The 14,301-nt window shown below is 32.7% G+C and overlaps 1 protein-coding gene across 7 annotated transcripts in view; it reads left to right on the plus strand.

The window, feature by feature from the left end:
• Positions 1-14,301, plus strand: part of LOC118188033 (uncharacterized) — a 66,449-nt gene that overhangs the window by 3,933 nt on the left and 48,215 nt on the right. For all 7 annotated transcript variants that reach the window (XR_004758045.2, XM_035358371.2, XM_035358372.2 and 4 more), the window contains one exon: positions 1,483-2,493. Coding sequence is in view for 6 of the 7 variants with exons in the window: in XM_035358368.2 (XP_035214259.2) it covers positions 1,483-2,493 (1,011 nt within the window). In the remaining variant the exon portion in view is untranslated. The remainder of the gene's footprint in view (positions 1-1,482; positions 2,494-14,301) is intronic.

A 14,301-nucleotide genomic window follows, 5' to 3' on the forward strand; every position in this document is an offset into this window, starting at 1 on the left:
GATTGCTCATAATCTGAAAGCTTTCAGTTTGTTATAATATTACAACTAGAGCTTAATTTCTAAAATTAGAAATGTTGAAACATTATGGAAGGTTATCAAGAATAATGAAAATAAATAAAACCTTATATAGTGAATAATTAAAATCAAGTAAAATATAAAAAGACAAAAGTATTAATGAATTAAGTTAAATTATGCTAAATAAGTAAATAAGAAATTAAAGCATAAAAAAAATTAAAGGAAGTTTAATAAATTAATAATACGATTTGTTATGGTATTCTAATTTTGCAATTTTTTGTTTTTTTTCCTTTGTGACACTATTTGTGGAACCTGTATTAACATATTTGGCAACAGGTTTGTTCTTTTCATGGACATTTCAGTCTACCCATAGTGGCCTACTAGCTGAAGGAAGTTAAGTAGCTGCTGGTGTGTTTACATTCGTTTCTCTTGTTAACCAGTAGCAGGCTTGTCTGAAGTTTTATGGCTACATCTTATTGTAGGCTAAACTTTCAGTTCATCCTGAGTAGAGTTTCTTAGTTTATATCACCTGTATGGGAGATCCTTGGGCTGTCCCCCTAGGGTACTCTCTATCAAAATTGGGGGTGGAACTGAGTAAAGTCATACTGTCACCTGTATGGTGATCAAGGCCATCAACAGGTGCAGTTTTGCACTCCTTGCCATGATGAATTTCGTGGGCTTGTTCTGATGTTACTGTCAGTTAAGTGAGATAAGTCACAACAGTTACAACAGTTTATATCTAGGCTTATGAATGTTGTGTTATCAGTACACAAGAAAATGTCAAACAAATAAATGAAATATTAAAAAAATAATCAATATAAAATAAATGAAAAATGAATGAAAGTAAATTAATATGACAGTAGAAATGAAATTTTTTGTCTGGAAAAGGGGGACAATAAACTGGAAAAAGGGAGGGCATTAATAAAATTGCTTTGAATTTAGGTGTTGAATGAATTATTTATTACGAGTTGTGAATAACACGTACCTTCTTCCATAAAATTTGACATTTTCAGTAACTGGTCACCCTTTCAATCCACCTGAGGTCTGGTTTGCAGAACTCTAATAAGAATTTTGCTATACAATTTAGTTAAAAAATAATTTGTTTTTCATAATTTTACATTAATAGACATATGCCTTGTGCATTGCATGCTCTTAGACAATGCCCCTTATCTAATAACTTCAAATTGTTTTTAGATTAAAAATTATTGTTAATTTTTAGATTGTGTCCAAGAATTAATTTATGTCCAAGAAGTCATTTGTTTTATTACAGTATTTTCAGACTTAATTATGATATATCTTTTGTATATTATTATTTTATTGAACTTTTAAACTGCAAATAGTATATGTTTCTGCATTTAAATTTATTTAAATGCAAAAACATATACTTTCAAAAATTTATTTAAAATTTGTGAATTTAGTTGAAATTTTTGTAAAAGTATAAAAATTGTACCTTTTTTTCCCCTTCAGGTAAACAAGGTTGTATTATTTATGAAATAATAGAAGATCAAAGCAGTATCTCCTTCAGTCATTTATCCGGGATTTGGGACCCTAGTAGAATGTTTCCAAGCGTTCAGAAATGTGATGAATGGAGAACTCAAAATACTGATGAAAAGGGCAAAAATATGCAGGGCATTACAGCTGGTGCTGTGAAAGTTGTTAATTCTGATAAAAGTTCATTTAATATCTGTTCTCCTAATATATCTGCAATGATGAAAGAAACTTTAGATCACAGCCAGTTGGTTAAAGAATTTGATGATTTACTATTTGAATTATCCTCTAATAAGTGCAATTCGAAGTTACCTATTAATGAATTTGATTGTCTTTCTGTTTGTTGTGATAGTTCTTATGCTGAAAATTGCAAGTATGTGCCAAAAGATGAAAATATTCCTGAGAAAAATTTGAAATCTGGAATTATTTTGAAACAGAAAGACAAAAATTTTAATTTAAAAATTTCTGCACATGATATTGGTATTGAAAAAACATTGAAAATGGATTATAAAACTCCTTCCATCTCCAAAAACGTATGTGATGATGTGAAATGCAACAGTGATGTATCTCAAGTAGGCTCTAAGAAGCTTTTGGATACTTGTAATATGTACCATAATGATAAGGAGAGTAGTCACCCTGTTATCATTGATGACATTGCAGCACCAGTTGAATCAGATAATTTACATTGGATAAATTCTGTTCTTTGGGATTATCAAGAGTCTAGTTCAAGTTCTAATCAAAAAGAAGCCATTATTTTTGGAATCCAAAAACAGGATAAAATTCATAATTCTTATCAAGAAGATGTGAATAATGACAAAAAAACAGTATCTAATGTACTAGAAAGTAGTTTAATGAAATCGCATCTTAATGAAAGTATGTTCGTCGGAGAATTTTCTGATGTGATACCAATGACAAGATGTGTAGTAAAAGGTTCTTCCAAATTTAAAGAAAAGCATATTCCACCATACATGTACAAGAAACAGCCTATGGGTAATATTAGGTTTTTTTTTTTTTTTTTTTTTTTTTTTTTTTTAATTAAAGGTTACATTTTGGATATATTTAATGAATTTATAAATTCATTAAAAATCATATCCAAAATTGCTTACCTTGCTGAATATGTAATTATTTATTTCTTATTGAGTATATAATTCTTTATTCAGAAACCACAATAATGATATGTAGTTTAATAATAATAACAAAATTAACATAATTTATTATTGTTATTATTATTACTTATTATTATGATTCATTGAAGTTCATTATGGTTTAGTTTGACTTTATTCTAAAGAGCATTTAATTTTATGTAATTTCAGTGCTATTCTATTTGTAAAATTGTTGACAAACTACTGCAAAGAACCATAAAGATCTGTATTTATTTTCCCACTATACATTTCTAAGTATTTTCTGTATGTAACACAATTTGTAGTCTGTACCTCTAAGGCACAATTTAATAATTTTTTTTTTTTTTGACAGTACGATAGTTGGCAGCAATTAAATTAAAGCATTTTCTTGTACGAAAAATGGAAATGATAAAGACTAGGAAAATTCATATCATTATAAGGTCCCCTGAAGCAACTTTCACAAAATGCATTTACCACATGTTTTGAAAGTGAACTGACTGATGGGATCATTGCATATTATCTAAAGAAAGATAATTTGTAAAGTACAACATATTTTAGCTGAAGCTATGTTCCTTGATTTTTTTTTATCATTTTTTTTTAACACATTTTTCTGTTTATTGCAAATACCAGAAATAGCCAGAAATAAATCAGAGATATTCTAGAGCAATGCTTACCAAACTTTTAGCCTTGCTCCCTACATTTACTGCCTCACATAGAAAATGTACACCATGAAAAATTGGGTAGAATGTGATGTCAACTGATGCTTAGAACATGCATATGTAAATAAGTGATGTTACATATTGAAAAATATATTTATGCAGTGCTGAAATATACAGGGAGCCAGTAAGATATACTTGTTGAAGCTGTACCTTGTAGAGGACATGGAGCCCATATACTCTGAACCTTACTCCAAACCTTTCCTCCATTAATAGCTGAGGGAGAACTGACAAACAATGACCAATTATATTCCAAATATGCTCAAACTGCAAAAGATCAGAGGATGTTATAAGCCAAGGACGCAATGTGACATGCTGCAAGGCTTGTAGTCTAACAAATGTGTCTGTGGTGCTGCGTTGTCCTGCTGGAAAATACTATATTGTAGCCATTGAAGGTAAGGTAGCATAATTGGCTGTAGCACCTCATCAACATATCATCATGCCATCATTGTGCCTCTGATGCATAGTAGGAGTGACCTGCTATCATGAGTGACTGATGATTGCATCTGCTATACATTATTACAGTACATCTGCATATAAGTATTCTGAAAGAAAGGAACAGAGAGAATGGAATGTCTGGAAAGAAAATAGTGTTTTGATGAAATGACAATAAATAAATAGCGCTGAGTGATCATAGTGAAAGTTGTCTTTGTGCACTGTGTAACTGGTAAATGGATTTCTGTTAAAATTTATGCATATGCTAAAAATGGGAAAAGGGATTCTACCGAGGAAAGTGGGGTGGTTAATGTCCGTTAAAGGGACATAAGGTAAAATAGTGATCTCAAACTGGCAGGTTGCATGCAGTTCCTAAAGCAATTTTACATGGCCTGTGAATACATTTATTGTAAATTAATTAGCATTATTATGACAAGAATCTGAAGATGAAGTTTAAGACTTTAATCATTTGGAGTCCAATTTGACATTATTTTCATTACCATTCAAAACAAAACTTTTTTTTATACTTCTCCAACTATAAATATCCTTAATTACAATTTTTTGCAATAATAATAATAATCACTTTGTTTGGGAGTACATTTATTTGTGAAGAGTTTTTCCCATAGTTGAAAATTAATAAGAAGAGAACAGATTAACTGATCAGCATCTACATGTGATACTGCACTGAATAGGCTGTGAGGGATCTTAGCTACCAGCATACTTTTCACCATTTGTCTCCAAGTCTTCATGAAGTGTAGATTGAGTTTAATGTGAATCCCTTGTAAGGTGCCTTGTCATCTTCCCAATGAATTGTTTGTTAGAGCAACATCAAATGGTGTAGTTTTGCGTCAAACTTGGGTAAAACTGCTAGTGAGACCCATGACATGATCAAGACTGCTTATGAGAATGATGCCATAGGTTGATCAAGTGTTTTTGAGTGGTACAAATTGTTTCAGGAGGGAAGATAGCAAGTTAAAGATGAGCAATGGTCAGAGCACCCTTCAACAGGAAAAAGGGATGAAAATAGTGAATGTGTGAAATCTTTGGAACTCTGACCACCTCTGATTCAAAAAATGAATTCTTGCATCCTTCCAGCAATCGTTGAATTATGGAAGCTCCATCCTGAAAATTCGCCACACTGCTGAGCCACACTGCCTTTGCTGTCATGGACATCCTGACCACACATGGCATCACACAGCTTCCACCCCACAGCCCAGATGTGGAAAAGGGTCATGAAAGGACAGCACCATGGTTCGGTCCAGAGGAGTTGAAGAGCATTCTAGTTTCTGCGATACAGGAAGTCTTTAGTGATTGGCAGTCATTGGAAATGCTGTGTTGATGCAGAAGGGACATGATTTGAAAACTATTAAGTCGATATATCAAAATTGTGAACATTTTTAAAAAAAAAATCAGTCCTATTTTGTGGACAAACCCTGTAGTTTCTAGCAGTTTTTCTCTAAGCTTATGAACTTTATCAAAATAAAAACACCATGAGGTATTTGTAGTTGTATTAAGAAATGAAGAAGTTTATAAATTATTTGTATAAAATATATAAATTTTTTATATATTTGTGATTAGATACATTTAATAAATAAAAGAAGTGCTGTTAATTATATATTTTCAAGTGTTGATCCACTTGGAAAGTATTCATAATTTATTTATTTTTAGTTTAAGTAAGCTATTTGTAGTTAATCCGGCATGTCAAAATTATTTGATATAAAAATCAGCTTTGAGAATTTAATAGCTGGTAATGGGCTTGACAAAGAGTAACTTGCATAAATTTTTCGAAGGTACCAGTCTTTGGATTTCAGGGTAGGAAATAAGTATAATGTGGAATTTTTTCATTTGCATCATTATTATTTCTGCTGATGTATGTTTTAATAAATAGTTAGTGAATAAAATTTAGTTTAAAATGTTGCTTTGTTAAAAAAAAAGCAGATGTCCACCAGCTGTTTAGATCGTGTATTCAGCCCATATGCAATTTGAGTTTGAGACCATTATGGTAAGATACATAAAAAAGAACTTGGTTTATTGCTCATGTTGCCTTACTAAAAAAAAAAAAAAAAATAGTTTGATGTAGAAATAGGTTCCCTCATTTAGGAGTGTATCACATTTTTATTTAGAATTGAACTCAATAAGTCTTTACTCCACAGAAAACCAAGCACACCAAACACAGGTTTTTTACATAGATGCATTTTACGCCTTAACAGCCTTTAACAAATAAATCATAGACATTTTTTAAACATTTATTTTATAAATATTACAAAAGAAATCAGGAAAAGAAATATCTTTCAGAATGATGAGACATTTTTGTCTGAATAGTACCGTCGACATTTTGAATTATTATACTTTGACTAAGGAAAATCTGCAGGTGTTCCATGTTGTATTCCATTGAGGTTTCTGAAAAATTCCTTTGCATTTATTTGAGTTACAGTATGGCGTGGTTTCATTTCCATATTTATCCTCAAACCATTTTTCTAAAGAAGTTCTGATGTATTCATCGGGTTTGGCAGATGTAACTGCTGACTGTAATGTAACTGCTGACTTTTATTTGAATGCACCTTTAGTAATAAAATTGTCTTTCACTTTAAGAAAGTCCACTCTACATGTTAGGCATTTTGTACGGCAGTTATTGTACTTTCATTTCACTAACAAGAATTTGTTAGATTTTCTGGCATACTTCTGTTATAAGGACAGGATTCTAAAATGCAAACATGTGTGCATGTTTGTATGGTTGTATGTGTTGATGTATATGTGTACACTGCGCAAAAAAAAAAAAAAAAAAAAAAAAAAAAAAAAAAAAAAAAAAAAGGACAGTTCTGTATCTCCTGTTCTACTGGGCTGATTGACAAAATTCAAATTGTGTTTTTCATGGCTCAAAAGCGTGACTTAGGATATATATTAGATTTATATATAGCATTATTCTAACATAGGTATTTTGACACAAGAATCAGACTTTTTCTGAAATAACATACCAATTTTTTTACATACTTCAATTCTACGACTCAAATTATGCCTACATATTCAATTTTGTAAAATTTGGTGCAAAATTTATGGAGAAATTCAAACATTTATATTGCACATTTTTTTTTTTTTTTTTTTCAGTTTATGCCAAGAATAGTTCACTTGGCAAACTTCTTAATGTATGGCAACTTATTTTTACATTATGCGTGAGAGGGGGGGAAAAGTAACATCGTTCTTTCTTTTAAATAATGTTTTTTATATTATATTTTTATCTTATTATTTTAAATACTTTTTTTTCTTTTTCGAATTTCATTTTAATTGTTTAAGTTGCATGGTTTCTTTCAAATAACTGTTTTAAAAATTTCTATTTACTCATTCGAATTGTGTAGTTTAAATAAAAGGTGCATTGTTTATTATCAAATAGTTTTCTTTATACTATACTTTTTTAGTCATAGCTATTATTTTAGATAATTTTTCAATTTTTAGACTTTTATTTTAATTTTTTGTGTTGCATTGTCTCTTCAGGTAATTATTTTAAAATTTTCTATTCATTCATTCGAACTGCACATTTTAAATATATTTAATATAAATTTTTCGAAACTTGATTTTATTTATTTGAATCGCGTTTCTTTTGGAAGAATACTTTGTGACTCAGACTCCGATGTATTTGAAAACAGCATATATTAAAATAGAAAATACAGTAAAGCACAGCTAACACACCTTTCAATGTTCCATTCAGAAAAGATATATAAATAAGAGAGATATGTATCTGACATTTTAATTTAGAATAACTTGCATACATTGCTTTAAACAGTTTTATCATTGTGCCCATTGCTTTACACAATTTTATCATCCTATATTTAATTTCTTAAAATGTTATTAATATTTTAGTCAAATATTTTATTTTTGAAATCGCAAGAATCAAATATCATAAAATTAAAAATATTTAAATAAGAAAAATTACTAAATTTTATGCAAAAATTTATTTTTTCTTTTTAATAATTGGTCTTTTTTTAGGCTTTGTGCAAGTATATTAAAAAGCATTCAACTTCTGACATTAATTTAAATAATTTTATCGCCTTCCATTTCAAAACAGCCGAGCAGTAAAGTCGCTGAATACTGGTAGTTTGCACCGGGGTTCGAATCCCGGCAAACAGGCTGGTTGCATGGACGTTTTCATGTTTTTTCTCATGTGTAATGTGTATGCCAGCTGATTTGCCTTAGAAAGTTCTTCAACTGGTTTCATCAAGAGGGAAAAGCCTTTAGATGGTATCCATATACGTTTTAGAGACATTAGGATTTTTTTCAAAGCAGGAAACTTGAAAAATGAGCAATTGCATCGCTGGGAATCAAAACACGGACCTCTCAAATACGTGCCGAGCTCGCAGACCACTACACCATGAAGGCATGCAGTGGCGTAGCTAGGGTGGGGCAAGGGGGGACATTTGTCCCCGGGCGCAGCATCCAGGGGGTGCCAAATTGATGCTACAAATTTTTTTAATGGAATGTTTTCCCATTTGGCACACATAAAGGGGCGCAAATTCTTCAGTTGTCCCCGGGCGCTGGAATCGTAGCTATGCCACTGAAGGCCCGTTAAGAAGGTGGGAGGAATACCTCATATACTCCCCTTATATACTTTTAAATACCTTACATACTTTTAAAGGGCGACTGGAGATTAGAGGACCCAGTCGCCAAATCCTGGTGAAGAATCATCTTTCGCTACCTTTTAGTTCGGGTGCCACTGTAGAGACATCGGGGGGGGGGAAGCAGGGGAAATGAAAAATGAACAATGCCCTCACCGGGAATTAAATCCCGGACCTCTCGAATACGCATTGAGCGTGCAGACCACTGCACCACAATGGCATGCTAAGAAGGCGTGAGTACAGTCAAAAGTCGTTAATTCGGACAATTCGTGAGTACAGTCAAAAGTCGTAACCTCAAAGCTACAAACTTTCTGCACATGCGTCGCGTTGACGTTAGGCGTTCACGCATGCGCGTAAGACCTTTACAGCTGCGCATAATACATTCACGCCTGCGCATTTAATGTATAACGGATGGTATAAGCTAAAATTATCTAAATATCTATTTCAGTTAATGTCGCAGATTGCATTGTTCCTTAATCTTTGAATTGGATCCGGCTTATTATTTTTTGCAGACTGTTAGAGCAATTGTATAAAAGTAAGCTTGAACTTTCGATTATGTCAAATAGAATTTCTGATGCTGGAGCTCCCAAAGGATCTACAAAGCGAAAGTATGTTTTGATGTCCATCAAACAAGAAGTGGAATTGCTGCAAAAAGTGGATAAAGGCATGTCTTTTGTTTATCTAACCATTCCGAAATCTGTTTATCAATTTCACGCTACTTTGCGGCGGGGGGGGGGGGGAAGAGGAAGAAACGCTGCGGCACACAATAAATTGGAAGTTGATCTGTCATCACTATCCTTATCTTCGGGGCAGATGTTTTTATTTTATTTGGCTTATAATTCCTTACTAAATGTAGTATTTCATCTCGATGTACTCTGTCTTTGATATGATTTAAATCAAATTCCTCGTCATTATAATTAATTCGCTTCCGATAGTGAAGAAAGTGACACAGAGGTTATTGAAAACGAAAAAATTTCGATTGACAAATTAGTCGGTATTCTTGACACAGCAATTATAGGACTTGAACAGCAGAACTTTGTAACTGAACAAGAAATCATGTTTGTTTATAGAATTAAAGAGAAAGTATTATCACATAAACGAAGCAACTTAAACAACTTACATTGAAAGAAATGTTTAATAAAGTAAACAAATAAATATTAAGCTTTTTTTTTGTAAATTTTGATACCCTTTAGATCATAATTGTTCTTTATTTCATAAATTACGGTTTCGTATTTTTAATTTTATAATTTCTGCATGCCATCTTACCAGATTTAAACTGATGATCCGGAAAAATCGATAATCTGGAATCGCCGAAGTCCCGACGAGTCCGGATTAATGACTTTTGACTGTAATACCTTTTAATGTCACTGGATAAATTCCTGAATCTTCAAATAATTCAACTGAGAAATCATGGGATGTTCTGTTTATGATACGATATGATGCTCTATGACGTAATTTAAATTCATGCAACCATTGAAAAGCGACCGAAAACCGGTCGCTTTTCAATTTAAACTGCAACGATATGGTTTTTGTCTTTTCCATTAGTTACTAACTCAATTTCTGCTATTTGCTGGTGCGCGCGTCCAAGTGTTTTCTCTTTGAACACCCAACATCATTGAAGTAGATTCCCCTTTAAATTTTTGCTTTTCTCCCCTAATTACCTTCTTTACTTCTAAATATGTTTTCAGTGCTGAGCAAGAAAGTTAAGACTTTTCGATTGCTACACTTCCATAAATTTTGTGTTCTTGTCAAATTTTTTAAAATATCTGTTGCATCAAATGAGTTTCAGCTGAAGATAGCCTTTCATTGTCTAGACATTTTATCTATAAATAAAGTTTAAAGCAAAGTCCAAAGGATAAATATTTGAATTAAAAGATTTTTGTTAAATGAAGGAGAAATAAACCACTTCAGCAGTGCTTATCCTGTACCACTGAGTGACTGAATTCTTATTTCGGGTGTAAAAAATCTTAATCATATTATTTAAAGTTTTTAAGCCTAAAAATTTCTATATTAAAGAACATGTTTTTTTGTATAATCTACAACATGAGAGAAAATTACTACTTAAAACATTCTTTCTAAGAGGATGAACGTAAAAATTTATATTTATATATATATTTCTCAAAGCTGGGAGACATGACTCAAACTGTCAACTTTCTGTTTGCTTAAAAACATTGTGAAAATAAACATCAAACGAATGTTCTCAGTTTTAGACAATTCAATTTAAATGCAGCTAAAGTAAAGTAGCAGACGATAACACAGCAAAGGTAAATATTTATCTTACAAATATATTTAAAAAAAAAAAAAAAAAAATCTGAAATGTTTCAGATTTTAAATTACGTCCAAAGGGGCGTTTTTTAACATTTTGTGTGTTACCTTTCTTTATTAAATATCATGTTCCTCGCACTTAAACCATAAGATCCAGTGCAACAGCAATATCGCAAAATAGTTTTAAAACGAGCATATCTTTAGAATTTCCGATACAGAGACTCACGCGCTGGAGATAAAAATGTTTTTTCTGCACAACGTTGCCATTGCTCGCTTTGAAATCCTTGAGTTTGTTAATCAAAAATTTGTCAAAGTTTTAAAAAATAGGAAATCGATCATAAAACAAATTTCAAATTTCAAATTTGGTCTTCCACATGCTCATATTCGTTGGAGGATTACGTTATTCAAAATTCGATGACTCTATGTACCGTTATTTTATGACAATGTGGGAAATATACATACATTTACGCAGATTTTCATTATTTAATTTCTTCAAATATAATGCAGGACTCTAACATTTTATGGCAACAGTTTGAAAAGTGAACCGACATTTATCCGTCCGACACAAAATGCCAAAACGAAACTAATAGTCCTTCGGGATTCAAATCCCTTTGGACTAAAAAAAGAGACAGAAAGAAATTTTAAATAAATATTAAAAATTTGAATAATATCATCTATAATTAAAAAAAAAGAAGCTTTTCATACGTATTCAATATTTATTGCGCGTCATTGAGGGGAAAAATATATAATTAATTCTCCGTAAAAATTTATTTGAAATTTAAGGTTAAAAATAGCCGTGGCAATTCACTTTAACAAAATTCATAAACCACATTTGGCATTATTATCGCTAAAAAAAGATACCAAATTTCAAACTGCGCAAATATGTAAATTCGTGTATATCTTAGAAAATGTTGAATAAAAGTCTAATTTTTTGCAGGTATGCTTAGAAATACACCTACTTTAAGATGATGGTAAAAATTTTATAGGTTATGATTCAAAATGTTTTTTGAAAAGTTTATAAAAGTTATTTAAAAATACAAATTATTAAAATAAATCATAAAAAATGAGTGAATTTTATTTGGAATGAACCTAAATTTCGAAATGTGAAAGGAAGCATCAGAAAGGTTTAATAAAAAAGAAATATTAATAAATATATATCAAATTCAATTAACATTGAGGAGCTAAAATTTTGAGAGCTAATTTTTTAAAAACTACTTGTGTGATTTTTTAGAAAATGTATTAGTCTGGCATAATTTGAAGCATAAAATTGAAACATGGAAAAAAAAAAGCATGTAATTTCAGAAAAAGGTCCAATTTTGTGTCAATATCCCTATGTTAGAATGATGCTATATATAAATCTAATATATATCCTAAGTCGTGCTTGCAAGACAGGAAAATCGCAATTTGAATTTCGTCAATTGGCCCAGTAGAACGGGAGATATAGAACTTTCCCCCCCTTTTTTTTGTGCAGGGTACATGTATGTGTATACATGCACACAATATATATAGGCCGATACAAAAAGTCTCCTCGTTTTTTTGGTACATTTTCTTTGTTGAAAATCAATTTTAATCAAGTACATATTGACCATTATTATCCATGACACTTCTGTGAGTTATCGTTGAAAAACTTGGCCAAGTGATTTTCAGTGTGCTTCGGTCGACCAGTTTGTTACCATCAGGAGATTTTTGCAGAGACTGAAACAAATGGTAGTCAGACAGCGCAAGGTCAGAATTTCCCAACCAAATTCTATCAACTTGTTCCGAGTCATCAAAGATGTGTATGGCTGTGCATTGTCATGATGGAACACAACTCCCTTTCTGTTGGCCAATTCTGCTCACTCTTTCTGGATTACACTGGTTATAAAAAATTAAGGAAAAATCACAAAAATAGCGATAACTCCCTAAAAAATAAGCCAAACCGTGTAAAATTTGAATATGTTGCCAAGTAAGAGTAGCTGAATAAAACTGCAATATGCAAATTAGTGGCGCTGCACTCGGAATACGTCATTTGCAAGGAGAATAAAAGTCCATGTTTGTGATCAAGCCCACATATTTCACTTTGATAGTGACATCAGAAATCAGAGATAGCCAATTCGTAACAATGATCTCCAGGCATCATTTGCTTGCAGAACTACGATGGAGAGCCATTGGGTGACTGGAGACAGGATAAAGTCAAACAAAAGTGACCAGATGGCTAAATGCGACTCCTTCTGTGGTTCATAGACTTTGGAGGCGATTTCAAACCAACTGCTACAACGAGCGCCGATGACCAATATTTGACATTATGTGCACGCAGGAATAAAACTGCTACTCCGACTCTTCTTAGATCCTCCCTTGCTGCAGACACCAGAAGGTTTGTGTCAACGCCAACTCCACATAGAAGGTGGTCTGTATGCGAGGCGGCCAGCCATTTGTGTGCCACTCACGTAACGCCATTGGAGGTACCGTTTTCAGTGAGCACGACAACATGTGCACTGGACGTCTGATCAATGGAGGTCGGTTCTCTTTACGGATGAGTCCAGGTTTAGTCTAGAAAGCGATAGTAAGCGTTATTTGATATGGAGAGAACCTGGAACCTGTTATCATCCATCAAACATCCGTTAAAGGGTTGCATACGGAAGAGGGAGTGTCTGGCTTTGGGGTGGCATCTCTATGGGTAGACGCACAGACCTCCATGTCTTTCCAATGGAAATCGTGAATGCTTCGGTTTATAGAGATGACATCCTTAATGCTTATGAGCTGGGGCCATAGGTGATGCTTTCCTGTTACAGGATGATAACACAAGACCACACAGGGCTCACATCGTAAATGATTATCTTCAACAGGAAACAATTATGCGCATAGAGTGGCCAGCTCGAACCCCGGACTTGAATCCTATCGAGCATGTTTGGGATACTTTAGAGAGACGTCTAACTGCTCTCAATCCACCCCCTCAGACCCTTGCCGCGCTTGCAACTGCTTTGCAAGAGCAATGGCTCTTGCTTCCTATGGACAATGAGTGAAATGGAACTGATAGACCGCATAATTGAAAGCATCACGCATCGCTGTATGTGCTGTATTGCTTCTAGAGGCGACCATATTCCATATCGAAGGTACTTTTCCTATAGCAAACTGACACCTTCGATTTGTTCATTTTATACATGTGCTAATTTCTATACTACCCTAATTGTCTGGTAATTTATTTTTGTGTTATTTGATACCTTACTATGTGTTGTATATTGTGGGGAAGTTTCATAAAATTCTACATGTAACTTTTTCAGTAATTGTGATTTTTGGGATTTTTCCTTAATTTATGATAACCAGTGTACTTTTATTCAAATAGTCGAGTTGTGCACAGTACATTGTCAAATTGATAGTTTCGCTAGGTTGCAGCAGCTCTTCCAGTCCCACCAAATACTCAGCATAACCTCGTTTAGCTACAATCCAGGCTTTGAAGTCGTTTGTGGAAGGTTATCAGCCTTTGAGCATGACCACTTGCATTTGATATTTTCGTATTTCACCCATTTTTCATCACCTGTAATGATTCACTTCAAAAATGGTTTGATTTCGTTGCGTTTCAGCAGCATTTCACTGATGGTAATTCAATCAATTAAATTTCAAATTCATGTTGCACCCAAACATTTCTTTTTGTAGCCGCTCTTTTCAAATGATTCC

The sequence above is a fragment of the Stegodyphus dumicola genome, chromosome 1 (genome assembly GCF_044657685.1).
Source record: "Stegodyphus dumicola isolate Sdum_Otavi_A_Nest chromosome 1, ASM4465768v1".
Taxonomy (NCBI): Eukaryota; Metazoa; Arthropoda; class Arachnida; order Araneae; family Eresidae; genus Stegodyphus; species Stegodyphus dumicola.